Genomic DNA, 25,191 nt, shown 5'->3' on the forward strand with positions numbered 1-25,191 from the left:
TGCCATAGAATCTTGGGAGGGGGGAGTTTTATTCTGCCTCCCACAGGCACCATTTATCTTCTATTTGTACCCATTCTCAGGGTACATCCCTCCAGTTGTCCTAAGAGCCTAGGTTTCTATAGAACTCCTCATACTTAGTAAGTACTATATTGAACATTTCCCCTCAGTACCATGTGAGTGGGGGAAATTGCTATTTTTAGCTTTATTTCTTTGTGGTTTTCTGTAGCATGATAGGCAATGACTCAAGGGGAAAACCAGTATCCAATATTAGGCTGACTTCTCTGTATCTCTCTTATTTATGTGATACTGACCTCTCAACATCTGGTTGACTACTCTCTGCTCCAATTTCTGGCTCTCCAGTCTTATGAAATTGATTGAAGTCCCACTGGCTTCTCTGTCCCTTAAAAGCTATCAAATGTCTACCTTCTCAGTGTCTTGCCCCACATTAAGAAATGGTAAATGGCAAAAATAAAACCCAGCAGAAAGATGAATTCACTTCTATTAGTTTTCTTTTTCTTTAGGATCTATTGTCTAGGTCCTAGATTTCTTAGCAGGGCTTTTCCAAAGCTCTTTCATAAATCTAGTTTTTCCTCAATGGAGGTGCTGTTTTGGCTATAACATACTCCATTTTAGTCAGAAGGGGAAGTTCATGGCATTTATGTAATCCTTAAAATATATTCTCATTTTCAATTCTATGTATTTATTATAAAAATGAATCCAGTCTTGCATGGTAGCACATGTCTCTAATCCCAGCAACTCGGGAGGCTGAGGCAGAAGGATTGTGAGTTCAAAGCCAGTCTCAGCAACTCAGTGAGGCCCTAAGCAACTTAGCAAGATCCTGTCTCAAAATTTAAAATATAAAATAAAAAGGGTTTGGGATGTGGCTCAGTGGATAAGCACCCAATTGGTTCAATCCCAGGTACCTAAATAAATAAATCCAAAATGATCAATGGTGTATTCTCTTCTAATATTACAGATATATATATATAGAAAACAACTATTTAGTTTGAGTAATTACAAGTATTTTCAGTCTGTATTCATTTATAAAACAATATTTGTTATTCAGATTAGAATAATGTTTATACTTCACAGTTTCTTAGTTATTGATATGGGGTTGGTTACTTAGTTCATTGGTTATCCTTAAATTATTTATTCAATAGTTACACACAGCATTGGATTTAGTAGTATATAAAACATAATCCTTTCTTTGTGGAAATAATAATCTAGAAAAACACAAGAGTATGAAAATGATACAAAATAGTACAATAATATTTGAAACAAGAATACAGAAAACAGTGCTATGAAGTTAAAATAGAAGATAATTAATATGGATTCCAGAAGCTGAAATCATTGACTACATGAAAGAACTAGAGGAACCTTAGACATCATATAGATTGATGTTATAGCGCTTAATTTTTTAGTGGAAAAGACCTTTGCTAATTAATTAAATGACTTTACTTAGAGTAACATATCTAATAAGTAGTAGAAGAGGACTAGAACTCTGGCATCCTGAGTCCTGGTTCACCATAACTGTAATAAGAAATGTGACATTAAGGAAAAAGCTGCATAGAGAAGGAAATAAGGGTAGGGAATATTACATAATCAAGATGTGATTAGTGGACAGAGGCGGTCAATTTAGCTGTAGCAAACTATTTATTTTGAAGAATGGTAGAAGTTAGAGTTGATGGAACAAGGGGTGAAGTTATGGGTAACAGAATACCAGGCTGAGTTTAGACAATGGCAACCAGGAGAGGGTTTGCGCAGGGACATGACGAAACGGCTTTGTAATAAGATTACTTCTGCGGTAGAACTTACTGCTTTAATGAAGGAAGAAAAGTAAGGCAAAGAAACCAATAAGGAGTTTTTAGTAGTATAGATGTACAGTGAAGTATGAGAGAGTTTGAGGGAAGACTTGTCAAGATTTTATGATTAAATGGATGTGAGAGATAATGTTTAGTTTGGAACATGTTAAGTTTGAGGGGATGACACTATTTAAGTAAAGAATGTTCTATAGACAGGTAGAGAAATAAGGGTCTAGAACTCAGTGAAGATTAGCACTAAAAATTTAAATTTGCTTACCACAGAAATGATTATCACTATCTACCTTTACTAAGCTATAATATAAATAATTCTTTTAAGCTTTTAGATTGATAGTTGAAAAAGTCCAATTTTCTTCTTTAGATCACAAGACCACAGTAGTTTTCAAACAATAAAGATAACAGCCAACAGGTTTTGAGTATTTACATATGCTAGGCACTGTTCTAGATACTTTACATACATTGGCTTATTGAATCCTTAAATCCATACTGTAAGGTGCCATCATTACTCCTATTTACAGATGAGGAAACTGAGAAACACAGAAGTTTGGACATTTGCCTAGTGTCATACAGCTAGTCAGCAGCAGAGCCAGGATATAAATTCAAGTAGTCTAGCTCCCTTTAACCACTCCACTGCTTTTACATAGAACATGCAAGACCCCTTGGCACACAGTCACATGAAAATGGTTTAGGATTAAATTCTTTATCTACAGAGCATCTTCAGAGAGGTTTCATTGTACTTACTTGTAATGTATTTGTGTCCCATACTTTCAGAGTTTTATCAAATGAACTTGATGTGAACATTCCAGTGTCATGAGGATACCACTGAACAGTCTCCACACTGTACTTGTGAACATCAGGATGGTTTCTACAAAACAGTAATCAACATTTAGAAATAACATGAATTTCAAAACTGGGATTATATTAACCACAAGGAACAGTCTCAGGTAAGATTAAATGAATTGTTACAGCTACACACCTATATGCCTGTGACCTGCCTGTACAGCAGAAGGAAAGAATGTTCAGGCATCTCTAGATTCAAGCTTCCATGGTATGACATGGAGGTCTGCCTCCTCCTAACATTCAAAATATGTGCAACTTCCTATTGTTGTATTATGTACAGTCTGGAGGGATCGGCCAGCTATACTGGGCTTCTTCCATCTTGGTACAGGCAGTGGTTTGTCCTTACTAGAAGAGATCTCTTTTGGTTTTGGATTTACGTTTCTCAAGTTACCTTCTATCAGTACTACCATTTTTAGAATCCAATGCCTCATACACATGCATGGTATCCCACACAATATTGCTTCTTATTAAGGAACTTACTTTATGATAAAAAGACTGCAATTAGTGGATGGCCACAGGATTCACTAGTAACTTATGCAACACATTACCCATAGAAGCATCATCTGTTAAAGATTCAGTTATTGATGTTATGCAACAATACAGCAGGTAGTGCTGGCCTGAAGAAGTCAGTTCATGCTCTGAACTAGTAATCAACACACTATGTGTATTATCCTATTGAATCTTAATTCAAGCAAACTGGCTGTTAAAGAGAATTACGAGACAATGAAGGATATCTAAACACTGACTAGATATTTACTACCAGGAATTATTGAGTGAGACTGGGGTTATGCTTACATAAAAGTCTTTGTGTTTCAAAGATACATGAAAACAAATAGATGAAAAGTTTTCTAGGATTTACTTCAAAATAATCCCAAGGGTGGACAGGTATGGGATAGATTGCTTCCTACTGATAGTTGTTGAGCTGGGTTATGGGACACAATTCATTATATTATTTGCTACTTTTGTATACATGAAAAATTTCTTACAACAAAACAAACAAAAGTTAACAGAAGACTACTGCAACCTCATGCAGACAAAACCACTGCGGGCTCTGATTTCTAAGGTGAAGGTCTGCATCCCAATACTGAACATCTGTGGTGCCAACTGAAGGAAAGAGAACATAAAGCAAAGTCACAAATGCTAGCTCAGGCCTTAAAACAGCTGTAAAAATACAAAGACTGTACTATCTACCCATATTTCCGTACATTCTCTGTTATATATATACTTATATATTTCAACTAATTTCCCCTTGCTTCTTTACCTCCATTATTTTACATAGGTTAACTATATAATCAAGTCCATAGGATATATAACACTAATATAGGGCCATATAATGATAGTGGAAAATCAGATATTACCTTGAGCTGGAGCTGGATACGACACTAAATACATTCAGGATCATAACTCTTTGTGGAAGAGAATGATTCTTTGGTTTTATAGTGAACAGTGTATTGGGTTAGAGTGGAACTTCTTTTTAAAAAGGGTAAGTATGGGAAGAAAGATGTAAATGGATGTTGGGCAGTCAAATAGGTGAATGGCAGTAGACATGCACCCTTTTCTATGGATTCTAAGCATTCAAACTCTTCCTGTTTGGGGGAATCCATTTGTTTTGTTGAAAAGCAAGGTCTTGCCTTTTGTTACAGAAAGCAAAGGATTCCAGATTTCTGTTTTCTCCCCGTTGGCATCAAGGGCAAGGATATGTGTCCTGGGTTTTATCAAGTCTACTTGAGATTCTAAAACTCAAATTACTAATACAAATCCCCAGGAGAGTTAGCATTAATCATATCTGTAGAATTGAGTCAGTGTTGGCAACATATAGCAAAACCCAAACTAACTTGTTCCTCTGGTATGATCTTGACTGAAGATTCTCCCATCTTCCTGATAGTTATGTGAGATACTAAAGATCCTTCCAATAAATTTCTGCTTAAAATAAGAATTGATTTCTACTTCCTCCTAAAAATCTTGACTGTTTTAAATAAAACAAATCTTTACTATAACAACACATAACATCACAAATAAAAGCTAATTTATATTTTCAATGTAAATTTTAAAATAAGACAAAATACCATATTATTCTCTTATTATGTGTGATTTGTTATTCACATTTAATAAAAACTTTGATAAAGGAATCTTTTTAATGCTGAAAAACAAACATATTAAGCATACAGATAATATCAGAAAATAGTCTAAGCCACATAAAATATGATGAGTTTTATTTAAATCATTTTTTTAAAATTAGATTGTAAACACTCCTAGTGTAAAGATGAAATATGAACTCATTTTGTAAAGATGCTCATTATATGCCCATACTCAAATTCAAAGTCATATGTTTAAGATAGGGTTTGAACCCAAGAATAAAGTCATAATAAAACAATACAATGACCCACAAAGCATTTATTTTTGTTACATACCAAAAAATCAGATCACAGTCCACAGAAAAACATTATATGGCATATTATATTTCATATAATATGCAATTTTGCTATATAACAATGTTAAAATGTTAGCTAAGATAAAGTAAGATAAAAAATAAATCAAAGTAATATAACATCATACACTTTGGAATTTAGATATGTACGTTAAGTGTGAGGGTGGGAGTGAGTGTAAATGTTGCCTATGCCTGTGCCTCCTAAAAATCAAGTTCCAGAGTATTTGAGGTGATACCTTGTTCTTTTACTGCTTTTTCACTTATAGTTGTTTTTACAGTTTTCAACATGCTTTTCAAAAAATATTTCATTTATAACAGAAACTTTGTAAAAATGACAGGGAAGTGTAATTATCTCTAAACCAAAATAATCTGAACCTGAGAGAGATGACTTTTGAGTCATTTAAGCGTGTATTTCTAAAGTGAAGCACCAGACACAGAAACAACTGTCAGTCTCATAAACATACATGAATTTCAGAGCCTATAATAGTGCGTTTGAAACAGCTTTAATACAGTCGGGTTGCTGATGTTAATGTATCTGAACTTTGTCCTCTCAGAAGCATTTTCTCAGTACCAATTCCTTCTTTTAATGCAAAGTTCTGCTCAGATAAATTTTATGAGACAGAATTAAATGCTCATCATGAAAAAACTACCACACAGCTACAAAAGTTTATTAGATTCTTAAAAACAATTTTCGCTAGAGATGACAAATAGAAATATGTTTATATGTTAAGCATCTTTAAGTAGAGACAAAGGAATGGTGTATGGGTGTCTCTGTGTGTTTGGTGAGGGAGTATATGCATATTTGTTATGCCTAGCTCTTCATTTTTTTTTTTTAAATTCCTTCTCATTTTTGCAGTATTGGAAATTGGACCCAGGGCCTCACACATGCTATACAAGTGCTCTACCACTGAGCTATATCCTCAGTCCTATATCTAGTTCTTAATCTTTTTATTTCACTAGTATCAAGCCTACTTTATGTTTATAATTAGCTGAAAGACTCCTAATTGAATCTTACATTAAATGGTACTAAAAACTGTAGTTATTCAGATGTGCTCTGTACGTAGAGGGGAAAAAAAAGACAATCAAAATGTTTTTAAGCTGGGCATGGTGGTACATGCCTGTAATCCCAACAGCTCAGGAGGCTGAGACAGGAGGATCCCGAGTTCAAAGCCAGCCTCAGCAATGGCGAGGCGCTGAGCAACTCAGTGAGACCCTGTCTGTAAATAAAATACAAAATAGGGATGTGGCTTAGTGGTTGAGTGCCCCCGAGTTCAATTCCCAGTACCCCCCCCCCCCAAAAAAAAAAGTTTTAAAAAAAGGTCTATATTTGAATTTCAGTTATTTTCAAGAACATATCAAGGGATATCCACGTAAATATGTCATTTGAACAATTTACTTGAGCCATTCATATGACTACTATTTTCATGCTTTACATTTGGTGCAAAAAATACCCAACTGTTTACAAACTCTTGTATCAGATTTTTAATACACACCTGCCGATGGAACACACTGCTTTACATGTGTAATAAAGTTGTCTGCTGGAGTTCTCAAGGTCATAAAGTACAATCACACCATCTGAACCACCTGATAACATGCTGATAACAAAAAAATTCATATTAATTCATTATTTTATGTATTTCTTTTATTTAGGAGAACTGTATAATCTCTGAAAATTGATCTGCAAATACTCAAATGTATTAAGATCATATTTAATTCTTACTAACTCAAGATTTCAATAAACTTAATTTTCTTAAAATGTGTAAAAGAATAAATAAATACAAATTCAATTTTGTGATCATTTAACCTTTATCTTCAGGATTCCAAAAAAAAGAAAAGATAGCGGAAATAATATGGCAAAGGATATTTCTTACTAAAAATGTAAAATATTATGAAGCTGCTTCAAATTCCCTAATTACAACTGTGCTAAATGAAAATGTATCAAAACAGACCATTTATTACCAATTCTAGCTATAGGAGCTTGGGTACATTATATCACCCGTCCAAGTCTTTCAACATTTGTAAAAACACTGGGAATTTCACCTAAATCACAAATTTGATGTAATGATAAAATACCAAATTTATTTTCTTCTTTTTTATTTGAAGGGGGATTATAGGGATTAAATCAAGGTTACTTTACCACTGAGCTATATCCTCAGCCTTTTTGGAAACTACTATAAAAGAAATTTGGGTTCTGTGTGGTGATGCATGCCTGTAATTTCAGTGACTCAGGAGGGTGAGAAAGAAAAATAGCAAATCTGAGGCCAGCTTTAGTGATTTAGCAAGAGCCTGTTTCATAGTTAAAAAAAAAAAAACAAAAAAACAAAAAGGACTGGGGATATAGCTCAGTGGTAGTTTCCTTCCTTCTCTTATGAATGTATACATTAAACTTCAACTGGGCAACTATGAAATGTAAGGCAGTCTGTTAATACAATTAAATAAGACAGGCATGGTTCCTGTCCTCATGGAGTTACAATGTAACAGGACAGGTAATAGACATCCTCACATAAATTACTAGTTGTAAGACATTGGGGTAATAACTTATTTTTATTCTAGTTTGAGGATTCAAGGACTGTTTGCAGACCATCTGATTGTAATTTTCAACTGGCATCTAAAGAAGGAATTAGAGTTAGCCAGACAGGTATATGAAAGTAACAATTCAGGCTCATTCAGAAACTGAAAGAAGGATGTGCCACTGGAGAAGTGTGGGAGAGTGGTATGAGATGAGAGGTCAATGGGGGCAGACAACTTGGAGCCTTATTTTTGAGAATAAAAGAGAGTGACAAAATGTTTCTGGAATCATTTACCTACTTTCAATCAGGTTTATTACATTGGTAGAACCTAAAAACTATTCTATTCAAAAGCTTTGTAAAACAATTTCTAAAAAAGTAAAAGTAATATATAAGCATATACACTAAAACCCTTTATATTGATTGAATTTAGCTTCTAAAATAACTTTTAAAATATTATTCTTGATACTTCATACACTTTAATCAGTTTCTTGCCTTTACCTGTCCTTAAAAATGTGCTACTTACATATTTTTTGAATTAGGCACTTTTCAGTATAGTCTTATGTTTTCTTTTATAACACTGCCTGAAATCATTTTTGAATGTGAAATTGTGCTACCTTTAATTAACTTTCCTGAGGCTTAATATTTTCAATTTTGATAATAATAATAGGTAGAATATGGTAAATTCTTGATTCTTCTTTTATATACTGAAATATGTCTTTTTACATCTTTTCATGTACCTTTTTTCTTTCCCAGTACTGGAGATTGAACCCAAGGGTACTCCACTACTGAGTACATCCCCAGCCCTTCTAATTTTTTATTTTGAGACAGGGTCTTACTAAGTTGTTCAGGCTGCTTAAACTTGCAACCCTCCTGCCTCTACAAGTGTGGGTGGCATTTAAAAAAAAACAAAAACAAAAACAAAAAACAAGATAAAATTCTCTTCAAGGGAGTTCTCTATTTTATGCCTCCTTGGAAGCAAATATAATTATTGCAAAATCTTAGACATTCTGAATTTTATCTATTATTATTCAAAATATAAATTTACCCAACTAAAACAGGAGACCACAAAAGACTATTCTCAAACTTCCAAAAAATAAAGATCTTTCCCAATCACAACTCTATCCTTTTTTCTCCTTTCCAAAGTAACTCATTATGATGAATTTTAGTACTTGTTGCCTTTTTTTCTGCATATCATCACTCAAGAGTATACCCATTAATACTAGTTTTGCTTTTTTTTTAAAAAAATAAATATTTACCTTTAATATGGGTCTCCAATTCACCTTCCCTCCCATCTATTTTTGCCCTTTCTTGCAATTTGTTGAATAAACCAAATCAGTTACCTGCAATTTCTAGCCTAAATTTTGATGACCGCATTTAGGTACGAATTGAAAATGATCTTTATCTGTCACTGATCTCTTTGTTGTGATATGAGATTAGATACCAAACCAATACCTAAATCCACAAATTTATATACTTACATAAAGTCTTGCTATTCATCAATATTATCAATCATTATGTTGCTGCCTCACTAGTCATTCTGGTTGTCTGATTTCATCTCTGACAGTTTCCTAAAGAAGTGCTATGTCGTTATTAATAATTTGTCTTTTCATACTTGTAAATCAAAGTTTTGCTAGATTAAAAACTTCTTAAGCATCTTAAGATAAAAATAACTTCAGTTATTTTAGCATAAAATTCCAAGTCAAAGTCCAGTCATAGCTTTCCCCCTTATACATAGTTTCATATCTTATTTATAAGTAAAAAAAGTTTTCTTGAATTTTAGGGTTTTTAAAAATTTGTTCTTATATAAGACAGCAGACTGTATTTTGACATATGTTTATAGAGTATAATTTCCCATTCTTCTAGTTGTACATGATGTGGAATTACATTGGTCATGTATTCATATATTCATATAGTAATGTCCAATTCATTCTATCTTTCCAATTCCCATTCCCCCTCCTTTCCCCTTCATCTATTCCAAAATACTTATATTTTTCCCTACCCCCACCCTGCTTATTGTCAGTTAGCATCCACATATCAGAGAAAATTCAGCTTTTGTATTTTGGGGGTATTAGCTTACTTGAATTTTAGTTTTAATAACTTATTCTATTCTCTTGATTTGGTTTTCTTCTCTGGGAACTTATATGTATGCTGGATCTTCTTGGCCTGCATTCTCATATGAAGATACCTTTTAAATCCTTTTCCTTATTTCATTTCTTTTTTTTAAATTTTTTTCTCCTTTCCTCCTTTATTTCATGTATTCATTTGCTTGTGTTCCAATGCTTTCGTCTTCATTTTTGAAATTCTTTTATTTCTAATTTTTCTTCAGTTTAATCATCTCATTTCTGTTTTTAATTGATGTAATTCTCTCATAGATTATAGATTTTAAAATGACTTTTGGTCAGCTTTGAAATATTTGCTTATTATTATGGTCTGTGTTATGACAATACTTTTCGGGCACTGTCAGTTATGGCACTACTCTACTTATTCTCTTTGCTTTTAAATAATTTTGCATGAAACTTGATTTTAATGCTATTCTTTTGTTCATTTTATAAAATTAATTTTCTTAAGCCTTTAGAATGGAAGTTTGGTTTAGAATAATGTTTAAATTTTGTAACATCCTCTTTTACCCCCTCCCCTTTGGTAAGATGTTCAAAAATGGGAGTTTATTTTCAGAGCCTTCTTGGTTCTGTTCACTTAAAAATTTTATTTGGACCATCGTTTCCCTTGACTTCTGTTGTCCCTGTACTGTTAAATTTGGATTCTATTCGAAGAAACTTCTCAGTGTAGGGTTCTGTTCTGGAGAGATCTGTTTTTTGACCTGTTAGCTCTTTGGAGCAATTATAAAGCCCAGACTGCTCTACCTCCTTCTGATCTTACTATGGATCCCCTGAATTTACGCACAATTTACATACAAATGAAGTATGCCATGCTCTCCCAGATTCAGCACTGTAATTGAATTGACTTGCTAAGCTTTCAACCTACCCACTGGTTAATTTGGACTTATAACATTCCCCATTATTTTTTACTGACCCCCAACCCAGCCATGGCATAAATGCTGACACCACACAGTCTTGTAGTTACCTGTGGTTTTTTCCCCACATATTCACATTTTGGAATTTATAGGGATACTTCATGACCAGGTTTGGATACAAATATTATGTTTTTTGGCATTTTATCACTGAATATGTTGATTAAAAGATTATCTGATTTTGAACAAAATACAAACACAGAGCAATGCTACTTAATATGTCTCTCATAAAACAAATATGTAGCTTTCTTCACTGAGAAGGTCTTGCTAAAAAAAAGAAAAACAAACAAACAACAATAAAACTTATCTCCTTTAAACTGTTTGTTTAGTGATGTAGGAAACTTACATTCTGGTACAAGCTCCTTGTGTCTTGTTGTAAACCAGTTATGAATAGTTGAACTAGCAGCATGCACTTATTTATAGACTTGTTTAAAAATAATTCAACAATTTGTAGAATAATTAGGTTTAAAAGTAGTTCCTCAAAGGTTCAAAGAGTTTTCAAATCTAATTGATTATGTGCAGCATGGCAAGACAGAAAATTGTGTCATGCTTAACTTTAAAACTATTTGATGTTATTAACTTTATTAAAAAACACTGATACACTTACTCTAATGGCATATATGGAGAAAAATTTGTATACTTAACAACTAGAGAGTTACCACAATGTGTGCCACAACTAATTCCAAAAATATTTCTGCTGTATGAAGCAGAAATATTTCAACTTTGTGAAACTTAGTTTTTAACTATGGCATTGCAAGTGTATCATGTATCATCAATGTAAAACAATTATTTTTAAAGTTGAACTTAACTGAATTTAAATGGCTTTTATGTCAGTTGTTTTACTTTTGTTAGAATGGTGTCTGGAAGTTTTCCTTTGATTTTATTATTTGGATGAAAATACTGAACCATTACCATTAACTGACTTTATAATTGAAGTATTTGATGGCACTAACATTATTTACTTAACTGTTAGATGAATATAATCAATTTAGAAGAATTTAGAAGGTATAAAATAAAATTTAAGCTTTTGACTGATTGTCAGTCCTAGCACAAATGGTGAAACCATATAGTCTTATAGTTACCAGTGTTTGTTCCCACATATTCATATTTTGGGTTTATGGGGATACTTCATGAACAGGTTTTGATATAAACACAATATAATGGAGTAATATGCAAATGTAAGAGTAATATGCAAATATACCTTCTACAGCTGAAGCTGTTAAAATGTAATTTTTGATTTTTTTTTGGGGGGGGGGGTACCAGGGATTGAACTCAGGGGCACTCCACTACTGAGTCACATCCCCAGTCCTATTTTGTATTTTATTTAGAGACAGGGTCTCACTGAGTGCTAAGCGCCTCGAATTGCTAAGGCTGGCTTTAAACTTGTGATCCTCCTGTCTCAGCCTCCTGAGCCACTGGGATTACAGGTGTGTGCCACTGCACCCAACAAAATGTAATTTTTGGATAGTCTTTTTAAATAACACCTTAAAATATTTATTGGTATTTTATGGTTTTCAGTGATTATCCCTGAAGTGCTCATAGTGGATGATAAATATTAACAGATATTGGACAAGTTATATATACATTCATTGTCTTAAGAAAAATCCTTTTCGGGGATAGGGCTGTGGCTCAGTGGCACAGCACTTGCCTGGCATGTGTGAGGCACTGAGTTCGATCCTCAGCACCACATATAAATAAAAAATAAAGGTACATCAACAACTAAAAAATATTTCAGAAAAAAATCCTTTTTATTTATCTTTTGCTACCAAAAGTATTTAATACAAAATGCAAATCTCAATAAACAATGAATCAAACAGCTATAGATTTTTATTATATAATAAAGGGGAATAACACTGTAGCAAGTCTTCAAACTTTTCTCTAAGTTCTATGAAAAGATTCCTTAGACTGTATTTCCCAACCATATTTCATGTACATATAATCTAGAATTTCTCATATTTCCCACTGCCAACTGGCTTCATATACTTCATAGGTCATACAAATAATCATGATGCCAAATGGCTGGCTGGAGTAATAGTAATGAATATTTATTCTTTCCACTAGAACCCAAAACCAAAAGAAATCAGCTATCCCTTGCTTCCCATGTCTGTATACATTTTATAAGTTAGTGTCACATAGCTGTCCTTGAATAGGAAGTGTTATAGTGAGCCTGAAAGAACCAGGAAAAAGAAAACAATTATTGCTGATTATGTTTTAAATTTAACCACATGTAAAAGTGAGAATCTTGTTCCTTGCATGTGTTTCTCATGTACTATGAGGTGAAACCATGGCAGAAGCTGGAAGAAAAAAACAGAAGTTTATGAAACCTATCGAATTATTTTAATATAAATAATAATACTTCATTATACAATAAAAATTATGGGGCAAATATTAAACATAACAAACTATTTTTATTTACTTTTATATATGGTCTAATTATATACCATAGGAAGTATTTTAGCCTCTTTTTTTTTCCTTCTTTTTTGGTGCTGGAGATTGAATTTTAGGTTTCTACCAATGACCAATACTCCCAACTCCTGAATTTTCGTATAAGAGAAAGATTGTGTCATGGTAAGTTGTCAGGAGAATATGTTCAGATTTGGATTTTTTCAAAGGACTTCAGCTATTATATGGTGATGTTTTGAAAAGAATAAAAGTATATGTGATACTGCTTTTGATTATATATTACCTCAATTGATCCACACAACAAACTTGTTAGATAAGTATTATTGTTTCCATTGCATAGCTAAGGCAAATGAGAATTAGAAAGTTGAGGTAAACTGCTCAAGGTCACAAAGATTATAAGTGATAAAGCCAGGAGAAACTCAAACATCCTGTTTGTTCAAACTTAATTCTCCAAAATACAGTTTTACAACAATATCTAAAGACACATTCCAGCACTTAAAAGCCACTCTGAATCCAAAGAAGTTCAATGGTTTTTGATTTAAGATAACTTGGAAATGTCTATTTGGTAACACTTTACCTGTATTTATTTGAAATTTAATAATGCCATTGAAAAAAATGTTACAATTTAGAATTTTTACTTATTTTTAGGAAGCTTCTCCATATTAATCTGCAAAAGCAAGATTTTACTGCATCTTATTTAGAAAAGTGATAATGTACATATAATCAACTTACTATCTCCCTTCAACAGGTTCAATGTCAAGGGTGTTAACTCCACTTCCATGGATTCTTTCAATATCTCTGTCTTTGTTTAACTCCAGTCCCAAAACCCTTTAAATATTAGAAGGAGAAAAAAGAAAGATGAAAATTAACAATAAGAAAGTAATTAAACATAAACAAATTCCTTATTTCACCAAGGTGATATAGAATACAAAAATCATAGCTAATGCTTAAATCTATCACACACTTATATCACACACTTATATTAGAGATCTAAGACTCTGTATAAAATTTTAAAGTATCAATAATTACAGGTAAGTTTTTTCACTTGAATCATCATCCCAAACTTTAACCAGTTTACTTTATTTAAAGTTTTTTAAAAAAAAGAATGAAACAACTTTTTATGAACAAAAAAATTCTGAAAATTTAAGACTTTACTGACGACATCTAGTGAATAAAAGCTTAAATTACAGGATTTAAAAAAAATTCTCTAAGCGTTTCTTATAGAAGAAAAACAAAACAAATGTGTTAAATTCAACAAATAAGCTTTTTAAAATAAAGTCAATTTTCCCTGTTTATCAGAGATTTGATCCCAAGAGGGTGGGACCAAAACCTATTGCTTTGTACCTGTCTTTTCACTTGAGCCAAACCTTGGACCATAGAGCAGAAGTTATGTGGTATAGTCCAAAGTTTCCAGCTGGAAAACAAAACAAGACAGTTCCAGAGTGGTGGAAAATATCAATCAGCAAAACCACAGAGAGGAAGGAACCCAGGAAATAAAACTGTCAGTTACCTCCTGGACTCATCCCTAAATGGAACATGCATGGATTTAACACTGAATAGCATATGAAAGATTTTGGAACCTCAACTAACTAGCATTCAGGTCACAGACTGACCACTGAGTGGCACACAGATCTGAAAAGGCTTTGAAAACTGAACTGACACTGAATTTCATCTTGCTAGTTGCCTGTTAAAACAAAAATATCAACATTCATCATAAGATTGAAACAAGACTCAGAATCTCATAACAATATTCAAAATGTTCAGGATGCAATGCAATATTGTACATGAAGCACAATGAAAACTTAAACTTGCATGGGAAAAGACAATAGAAGACAAAGGAGATGATATGATCTTGGGAAATTATCTTCTTTAAGTCAGTCACAACAAAATGCATGCAGTTGACAGATTGTAAACACAGTTGAAGCAAAAGTTAAAATAAAAAGTTTCAGCAAATATATAATATACAAGAACCAAATGGAAATCTTAAAACTTCTCAATATAAAATTATTTCAATTTAATGGACTCAATAGTAAATGAAGCTGACAGAGGAAAGAGTCAGTGAAGATAGATGAACTGAAATTATACCATCCCTAACAACACAGGGGGGAAAATAGTGGGAGGGTGGGGAAGAACAGAACCTTAGGAACCAATGAAACAATTTAGAAGGACTCATGTTTATGTCACTGGAATTCCAAAAATAGGAGAAAATATACTGAAAAAAAGAAACAAAATGTTTGAAAATATACAACTTGCCAGAGAAAAATCTACAAATTTAAAAAAACACAATAAATCTTATGATAAACCCAAAGAAATCGATACCCAGACACATTATAATCAGACTTATAAAAGCTAAAGACAAGCTCTTTAAAGCAATCAGATAAAAATGACAAATTTTCTAGAGAAAAAAAGTGATTTGAATGACTGCAGATTTCTTTTCAGAAACCATGAAGCTACTAAATCTACTCTAAAAAAATGATCAGCTACAATCTTCAGATAGAAAAGAAACGGTATAAGAAGGAAACTTGGGACATTAGCAATGAAGGAACAACAGAAATGTTAAATATCTAGGTTAATAGACTGATGTTTTTCTTACAATATTTGATGGTTAAAACAAAAATTATAACATTGTCTGATGTGGTTTATTATATCTGTAAATGTGATATATAACACCACAGACAGTGGTGACAGATAAAGGGTAACAAAGTTTCTATATGCCAAAGAAAGCAGTGAAAGGATAAGTAGACAATGAAAAGTATGTATTTTATAATTCCTAAAGCACCCACAAAACTTTACATATAAATGAAGAAATATAGTAAAAAATCACAAGATAAATTAAAATGCAATACTAAATAATGTTCAAACAACCCCCTAAGGAGGCAGGGGCGGGGGTAAAGATGTAGAGCAATGAGTACTCTCATGCCTGCCAGTGAGAATACAAACTGTTTTTGGAAAACTTTTTAAGTTTCTTAAAAAGTGTTAAAATATTCTTATTTCACTACTAGTATTAGCCCATGAAAAATGAAAGTGTATGTCCACACAAAGACTGGTACAAGAATTTTTATATCAGTTTGAAATGTAATAGTCAAAACCTGGAAACAATTCTAGTGTCCATCAACAAGCAAATGGAGAAAACAAATTATGCTATAAAAAGTAATTGATAAATGCAACACATGGAGAAATTTCAAAGTAATTATGCTAAGTGAAAGAGGCCAGCCAAAAAAATGTTCCATTTATACAACATTCTGAATATCCAAATTAATCTACAGATCAGTGATTTTTTAAGTAGGAAGAGGATGGAGATGAGGAAGTAGGGAGGAATTAACAAAGCATCACAACAAAATTTTTAGGCTTAAGGAGTTTTGTCTGTCTCTCCCCCCCACAGTAGTGGGGATTGAACCCAAGGGGGCTCTACCACTGAACTACAACCCCAGACCTTTTTATTTTTTAAGTTGCTGAGGCTGGTCTCATATTTGTGACCCTCCTGACTCAGCCTTCTGAGTCAGTGGGATTACAGGTGTGTGTCATTGTGCACAGCATGTTTATTCTCTTGACTATGGTGATGATTTCAAAAGTATATACATGTCAAAACTCACATTGTACACAATAATTTATATTCATTTGTACAAGTGTATGTCAATTGTACCTCAATAAAGTTGTAAATATTTCTAAAGGGTGTTAATTATGAACACTGTATGCCCCTAACAACCAGAGGAAGTGATGTGTAGGAAACAAAAACAAAAAGAAAAAAACTTCACATTAAAGGAACTCTCAGAGCTATTTCACAATAAAGATGTAAAAGATAAAATGCTGGAATCTGATCCAAATGAAAAAGATCCTCACCTCAAATGGTTAAGTTTTAAAATGAGAAAAGGCAAAATTATTAATCCAAAAAAAGGCCAAGCAATATTCAAACAACTCAATACATATATTTTTAATAAGATAATTTTTAATAAGGTAACTACTCAATATTCTCTTTAACAAATAATTTTGATTCTGTTTCTAACACTGTTTTACATTACAATGTGCTAAGTTACTAGCTTTACTATTTTCATTTTCGTACACATTTGTAACCATAAATGTAATAAAATTTTTAGTATATACATTGGCAAAAAAAATTAAAGATCACAAAATTGCAATTTTCCCCACTGATTAAGAACATTTTGCAGAGGTAAGGCTGCACAGCCAGTTTTACAGACTTTCACTACTGTGCAAAAGAGAGCACTACCTGCATATATGTCAACTGTTTGAAGTAGATTTAATGTGCTGAGTATAATATTTCTTTTTTCAAAATATACTCATGTTATACATATTCAATGATTTTTACATTTGGATAAAATTTATTCAATTTATTTTAGTGGAGTGAAAATCTAAGACATATGCAAAGAGGTGAATGTGGAATCTTTCTCAAGCAATGATTCTAATCCTAGCTATACATTAGAATAATCTAGGTAGCTTTAAAAAATTCTGCTGTCTTAGGACAACTTAAGTCAGAATCTCTGGATATGGAACTTTGGCATGAATATGCTTTGCAACCACCTCAGGTGATTGTAATAGTCTGAAAAAGTTTTATCGCCTCCCATCATTTGTAAGATATCATTCCTTTTTGAATAGCATTTTGTTTTAAGTCATTTGTTTGGACTGAGTATTTCATAAGTGGTTCATTTAGTTTTTTTAAGAAAATGAACTCTTTTTGCATTAATATTTCACACTAAAATGAAATAATAATAATAATAATAAGAAGAAGAAGTAGTAGTAGTAGTAGTAGTAGTAGTAGTAGTTAGGGCTGGGATTGTGGCTCAGTGGCAGGGCGCTTGCCTCACAAGTACGAGCCACTGGGTTCAGCACCACATAAAAACATGTAAATAAAATAAAGGTATCGTGTCCATCTACAACTAAAAAATTATTTTAAAAAAAGAATAAGTGAAACTGACATTAATGGGATTAGCAACAAATACTGAGTTTTGATAAGTACACAAAGCAGTTGATAGAAGAGCTGTGAATGGCATCACAGGGTTTTGGGCAGAAATGGTTAAATTATGATTTGGGAATCACATTTTCAGAGAAATGAAATCCATTTACAGATAAGTTAATATAGTGATCTGGTTAAGAGACTTCTCACTGTTTTGAACTTTTAGTACTTTCAATGAAATGAGAGGTTTAGGTCACAGAGTTATGACAAAGACTTATACTTAGGTGCTTTTTTTAGATCAAGAACATTTTTAGAATTAAAAGACTGACAAACTCAGCTTTTCAGTGGCTCATATATTTAAATTATTTCTGACATTGTAATATCTCTAAACATTATTAAATTTAACTATAGGAAAAAAGAAGTAATGCTGTTTTTTTTTAAGACTAAAGCTATTTTTGCTGAAATTAAAGATGAGGGAATAGCCAAGTTCACTCACTTGACAACATTTACTTCAGTGATTATAATAGAAGAATTGCAGAACTTAGTATAAACAAATTGCTTTATCAGAGGAGATTGACATATTTTGCAATCACCTGAGGTGGTTGTAAAGCATGTTCATGCCAATGTTCCATATCTAGAGATTCTGACTTAAGTTGTCCTAAGACAGCATTTTTAAAATTTAAATTTTAAATACATTTTGGTATAAATTTGGCTTGCATTTTTGCAGTCATTGAAATAAAAAACCTCCGGATATTTCTATGTTATATAACCCATTACAGTAGATGACTGTGTTGAAAAAAAAATATTACGGTCATCTCTGCACTAAATGGGATTAGGGAGAGGAAGTCAACAGGGGACATAACTTCATTCATGTTTAGAGCTAACCAAAATGTGCCTCAAACAAACAAGAAAGATTTGCAGGGCCCAGTGGTGCATTCCTATAATTCCAGTGGCTCAGGAGGATTGGGAGAAAGGAGGATCTGGAGTTCAAAGTCAGCCTCAGCAATGGCAAGGCACTAAGCAACTCAGTGAGACCCTGTCTCTAAATAAAATACAAAACGTGGCTGGGGATTTGGCTGAGTTGTTGAGTGCCCCTGAGCTCAATCCCCAATACCAAAACAAACAAACAAACAAACAAAAAAACTTATCTAGATAAAATTACATTCAATATTTTGAAACATTTACCAAACATGTAATCCTAAAATGTAAAGATTAAACAACATTTTAGTGCATAAAACATTACGGAATTGTTTGTAGAAAATAGCTAAATGACCACCTAGGATTATCTATTAAAATAAATTATTATTTTGTCTGTTTCTGAGTTGTGGCAGAAAGCCTAGAAATGACCTTCCAAAGTCTCTAATTCTTGGTATTCACGACCTTAGGTAATTTTCTCTCCTTAAATGTGAGCAAGACCTAGTGACTCACTTCTGATGACTAGAATATGACAAAAGTAATGAGATGTCACTTATGAGATTGGATTATAAAAGCAGTCTGGATTCCTTCTTGCTTTCTTGTTTGCTTTTATAGGAGCCAGTTGTCATGCTGGGATCTACTCTATGGAGAGAACCATGTGGCAAGGAATTGAGGAAGTCTGGGCCAAAGTCAATGAAGAACCAAATCCTGTCAATAGCTACTTTAGTGCACTTGGAGGCAGATCTTTACCTAGTCCAGTTGAGAAATGACTACAGCCCCATTCAATATTTTGAATATAGTCTCGTAAGAAACACTGAGCCAGAGAGAGAACCCAGTTAAAATACGTTAAGATTCGTGACATCTTTAGCCTGTGAGATAACAAATCTTTCAGTTATTTAAGTTTGGGATACTTTGTTACCCAGGTATTGATAACTAATGCATAGTTGAGTTCTTCCTTTGATATATTAGAATGAATCATACCCAGTTTGTCAATATTAATTGCCTATTGATTTAAATTTGAGAAAGTCATTAATGTTACCAATACCAATTTGCTTCTTTCTCTTATTTTTATTCCTACCATTTCTCTGAAACTACTTTTCCCAAGGTCATTTGTATTTAGTCTATCAGTTAAATGCAACATGTGCTTTTAAGTCCTCATATTTATTGAGTGTATGTCACTCACAAAATACTTATTAAACTTCTATCATGGGCCAAACCCTTTTTGAGGCCTAGAATACAGGTCTTTTGTTCTTTGGGGGATTAAGAAGACAATGATATAGTAGAAAAAATATATAATACAATTTCAGTAGGAATAAATTGCACAAAGAAAGATAAAGTTGAGTAATATGAAAGGAAGTACTGAGTGCAAAGAGGGCAGGCAGTATTTGACACATTTGATGGCTCCGTCCTTAAAACACTGTGTTCCCTCAGTGAGGTTTTAACTCTACCTCACTGGCTACTCATTGTAAGTTCATCTGCATTCTCTTCTTCTGTCCAATCTTTTTGTCTCCTGGGGCTGGGGATCAAGCCCCAAGCTTTGTTCATAGGAGGCAAGTACTCTTCCACTGAGCTACTTCCCAGCACCTTCTGTCTAACCTTAAATGCTTATGTTTTTTAGATTTTTGCCATTTGCGGAGAGCAGTGATTTAAATCATGGTCTTTCTGACTCTCTGGTGACTGCGTTTGTGCTGGGAACTGCCTGTGCAAAAGTGCAGGTCAAGATGGCCTAGCTGTATGGTGATTGTAGCCAAAGGAAACTCTGTGCAAAAGTTCAGTTATCAGTGGGAACCGTGAGCTCAGGCACGAGCTCCCAGGGAGAGAAAATCCCAAGCAAGATGACCCTAATGTCTCACCAGTCCTGTGTCCTTCCAATTACCTGCTTTGCTGAAATTTTCCCACAAATAACCTTTTGGTGAAACCTACATAATAAACGTGCTTAACTAACTCTAGGTCAGTCAAACTCTATCAGACTGCCCACCTGGGCCAACCTTTTTCTATGTGTGTCTATTTGTTTTTTCTTCATCTCCCATCACCCCTCGTCTAGTTTCTCAATTAATGGCTGCGGTTGAGGGCAAGCTGATCTTATCTCTTTGTGACTTCCTGTACCTTAAAGAAATCTAAATTTCCCTTGAGCACATAACTCAAATACGCAACTATGTCCTCCACTCTGACTGAATATATTCAGGTTCCTCAAAATCATGTGGGCAAAACTAAAAGTAAAACTTGCTTCCCCTTTGGAACGTCTTGTCTCAGAGGGTGTCATCAACATCCAACTTCCTACCCAAGGGATATATCTGGGAATCATTATTGACTGTTCCGTTTTCATCATTCACTTATCCACATATTTTCCATGGCTGTTTATATTTCTCGGGCATTTTTCAAACTTCTTCATTTTCTTCATCCCTTTTGCCTCCTCCCTGCCCCTGGTTTCCATCAGTTCTTTTCTGGACAAGGGCAATATTCACCTAAATTGACTCCTACTCTTGCTCTCAACTTCAACCCATTCTTCAAGGAGAAGTCAAAACCGAATATATGTGACTTTACTCTCATTTTCATACTTTGACGCAAGCACACAAGGCTCTTCCCCATCGAGCTTCTGCCAATTACTCCAAGTACATCTTTTGTCCATGGCCCCCGACCTCGTCTCTAGGATTCAGCCACTGAGCCAAATTTTAATTGGCCGGTTAGAGGAAAAGGTAAGATTTTCTTTACCTCCGTGTGGACTCCGTTCTCTGGAAGCGCAGAGGGTCTTCCAAACCCGCTTGTCGCGCGGACAAAAAGCCCAGCATCGCGTTTCCTCACCTCAGCTTGCACCCTGGACGCAGCCATGACAGGGTTCGGAGGAGGGGCTGCAATAGCAGAGCTTCCCATTGGCCAAGCTGTGATACCATCTGACCAATGGTGAGTGCCGTTACTCGGAGGGCTCACGGATGGAGGCTGGCTGGTCTCTTCGGACGCGGTGGGCGGGGTCAGCGGCTGGAGCGTCACTCCCAGCGCCCCCGCAGATCTGCATCGGTTCTAGCCCGGATCTTAGTGGCAGGCATGGGTTGGTCTCTGGGTTTGTTTCGCGCCTTGTGGAGAGCGCTGTCAAAGGAGGTGAAGGAACACGTGGGTACAGACCACCTCGGAAACAAGTACTACTTCATCCCGGAGTACAAGAACTGGAGAGGTGAGACGAGAGAGAGGCCAGCGTTTGCCTGCTCGGTGAATGAGGGAAAGTGAGAGTGTCTTGTCAACTGCCGGGGGACACTCAGTGTCTCACCGAGGGTAAATCCCGAGTTGGGCCGCCCCGCCCTCTCTTTCCCTAGGGTGTCGTAGCCTCGCGGTGTCTGACCCTGGGTTGTGCGCTGCGCCCAGGCCTTGTGAACTCGCGGTCCCTGTCCTGCAGCACCTTCCCAGCTGAGCCCCTGCGGCCGGCGAGAGCACCGCGCACGCTCCTGAACCCCTGCGGAGGGCTTAGTTCTGGCCCTTGGGAGACATAGACTGGGATTCTAGCGCCCGAGTCTTTTGCTTGAGAAGCGGGTTGTGGCTTTCCCTGAGCCTGTGCCTGGCTTGAGACGAGGGCGGAATGGTGTGTAATTGAAGAGGGGTGTCTTCAGCGGCAGGGCTTTCCTCTTTCTCACCGTTTGACTTTCTCTGCACCTTGGCTCTGCCGTGGTCAGTGTCTTCACAACCCAAATCTGTCAGAAGTAGATCGGTGCACTCTGTTCTCTTCTAATCATTCAAGGGCCCCTGTTCCCTTTCCCGGAAATTTGCGTCCTAAGACCTCAGTTATAGAAGCCTGCCTCTAATCGTGTCCTTTCTGTGCAGGATTCGTGCCAAGTAGTGAATCAAGTGGTCTGGGGTGTTAGGAAGCGTTCCTTTCCGGCGAAATCACACCTTATATCAGTCCTCAAAACCTCTTCTGTGTTCTATCACCTCGATGCTTAAGATCTCAGGTTTGAGGTGAAAGAAGTTGGATTAAAATCTCCCCTCTGACGCCTAATGACTTAGGGATCACAGGCAAAATAGTTGTCTTCCCACCTCTCAGTATTCCTGTTTGAAAGTTAAATAGTAACAACAGTAATAATGAAAAGAACAAAGACCTTTTCAAAATTGTGTTTCACTTATTTCCCGCACACATTAATTGTATTTTACGATTTTCATTCAAATTTGTTTTGCCTAGCCTTCTCCGGTGACTTAATATCTTAGACTTGTTTTCCTAATGAGCTTTTTTAAACTGTCAGGGCAAAAAATATGATGCTTTCAGCTTCCTGTCCCCAGACAACCATTGATCTGATTTCTAAAACTATAGTTTGCATTTTCTAGAATTTTATGTAAATGGAAGTATACAGCATGTTTTATTTTTACCCTCGGTTTTTCACTGAGCATATTGATTTTGAGATTCATCCACGTGTTGGTATTTACCATAAGTTTATCCCTTTTATTGCTAATATTCCACTGTATGGATATGCCATAATTTTTTCATAATTTGTTATGAACAGATGAATACCTGTTAATAGATGTTTGGATTGTTTACAGTTTGGGGCTATTAGAAATAAATTATGAACGTCCATAAATGTCTTTTAATAGACATATGCTTTAATTTCTCTTGATTACATATCTTGAAGTGGAATGGCAGGTAAACTTGTAGATGTATGTTAAAAAGTGATGGTACCATTTTGCATCGCAGCCAGAATGTATGAGAGTTGCAGTTTTTCCACATCAACACTGGGTATGGTTACTAATTTTAGTCATTCTAGTTGGTTCATAGTAATATCTCATTTTTTTTCTAGTGTTCTTTTTGCTATTTAAAATTTTTTACTTTCCAATTAAATACAGTAAAATTGACTTTTTAAATTGGTGTGCAGTTCTATATACTTGAACACAATGAAATTTTAACCAAACAATATTATTCAGCAATTAAAAGAAATGAGCTATTATGCTACAAAAAGATATGGAGAAAAACATTGCTAAATATTACTAAATGCATACTACTAATAAGTGAAAATATCAATCTAAAAAGGTTATGTGCTGTAAGGTAATATAAAGGTTATGTACTGTAAGATTAATGTAAGGGGATCACAGTCAGCATACAGAACTGCTTTCTTTCTCTCAGTTACTCCTTCATGCTAATATTCTGTTACGATTTTTTTCCCCATTCCTAACTATGGCAAACACCACTTAGTTCTCTGTCATTTTGATTTTTTCTTTTTGAAAATGTTGCACATATAGAATTATAACCTGTTGTAACCTTTTGAAACTGGTTTCTTCCATACAATGTAATGCCTTTGAGATTCATTGCATGTATCTGTAGTTTGTTCCTTTTTATGTTGACTATTGACTAGTGTTCCTTGTTATGGATATACCACAGTTTGTACATTTACCCGTTGAAAGACGTTTGGGCTGCTTCTAGGTTTGGGTACTTAAGAGTAGAACTGCAAGAAACATTCACATGTGAGTTTTATATGAACATAAGTTTTCATTTCCTATGAGTGTATACCCCAGTAGTGTGAGTGCTAGATCATAGCAACTTCAGCTTGCTCTTTAAAATGTGAATAATAATATTTACCTAGCATCACAAGATATTTTTGTTACTCACAAAAAACAAGAAAGAGCATTAAGAGAATTAAATATAATGTCAAAATCCATTTGAGTTAATTTTTGGAGGACTTTTACTTGGTGTTTCTTTAATTTCTTTTTCATATGACTTGTATTTGTTAGTGTAGACATTATGCAAATATTTTGTTACATTTATTGTGAAGTGTATTATATTGTGTGGTTACTATAAATGTGCTTCTAAAAGTAAATTTCCGGTTTCTTATTGCTTGTATGTAGAAATACAATTAATTTTTTTAATGTTAATCAGCCATATTGCAGTGTATTTTATGTTCTGCCTAGCCCTTTGCAGATTTGGGCATTATGTCAACTGCTGATAGAGACAGTTCTGTTTTTTCCTTTTCCAACTTGTTTGCCTTCTATTTCCTTTCCCTTCCTGGTTGCACTGGATTGGACCTTCAGTATAATATTGAATAAAAGTGGTAAGAGTAAATATTTTTGCCTTATTTCCCATCTTAGGAAGAAAGCACTTGGTTTTTTATTATTAAGTATAAAGTTACTTCTAATTTTTTTCAGATGCCTGTTCTGAGGTTAACAAAGGTCCTTACTATTTGTAGTTTGCTGAGAGGTTTCTTTTTTTTTTCTTCATGAATGAAGCTTGAAATTTATCCAATGCTCATTTGCTTTTTTTTGGTATCTATTAAGATAATAATAATTCATACAATATAATATGAATTATTTTTAAAAGTCAATATAATATGAATTATATTGACTTTTAAAAATTAATAGACTTTATTTTT

At 34.3% G+C, this 25,191-nt stretch overlaps 2 protein-coding genes across 8 annotated transcripts in view; one reads left to right on the forward strand and one right to left on the reverse strand.

The window, feature by feature from the left end:
* Positions 1–21,721, reverse strand: part of Ercc8 (ERCC excision repair 8, CSA ubiquitin ligase complex subunit) — a 68,884-nt gene extending 47,163 nt beyond the window's left edge. For 3 of the 6 annotated variants that reach the window (XR_006854390.2, XM_046456329.2, XM_058583135.1), the window contains exons 1-4: positions 21,566–21,721; positions 13,762–13,857; positions 6,582–6,683; positions 2,562–2,685 (exon numbers count right to left, since the gene is read on the reverse strand). Coding sequence is in view for 5 of the 6 variants with exons in the window: in XM_046456329.2 (XP_046312285.1) it covers positions 2,562–2,685; positions 6,582–6,683; positions 13,762–13,857; positions 21,566–21,642 (399 nt within the window). In the remaining variant the exon portion in view is untranslated. Of the gene's footprint in view, positions 1–2,561; positions 2,686–3,646; positions 3,765–6,581; positions 6,684–13,761; positions 13,858–21,565 lie in introns of those variants that run through there. The other 3 variants (XM_046456330.2, XM_058583137.1, XM_058583136.1) reach the window with 3 other exon arrangements.
* A 101-nt stretch (positions 21,722–21,822) lies between these two features.
* The window catches only part of Ndufaf2 (NADH:ubiquinone oxidoreductase complex assembly factor 2), a 184,491-nt gene continuing 181,122 nt past the window's right edge, over positions 21,823–25,191 (forward strand). For both annotated transcript variants that reach the window (XR_009227975.1, XM_046456371.2), the window contains exon 1: positions 21,823–22,022. Coding sequence is in view for 1 of the 2 variants with exons in the window: in XM_046456371.2 (XP_046312327.1) it covers positions 21,896–22,022 (127 nt within the window). In the remaining variant the exon portion in view is untranslated. The remainder of the gene's footprint in view (positions 22,023–25,191) is intronic.

The sequence above is a fragment of the Marmota monax genome, unplaced genomic scaffold, assembly GCF_021218885.2.
Source record: "Marmota monax isolate L192 unplaced genomic scaffold, Marmota_monax_Labrador192_F-V1.1 WCK01_AAM20220418_F8-fsc00037, whole genome shotgun sequence".
In the NCBI taxonomy this organism is placed as follows: Eukaryota; Metazoa; Chordata; class Mammalia; order Rodentia; family Sciuridae; genus Marmota; species Marmota monax.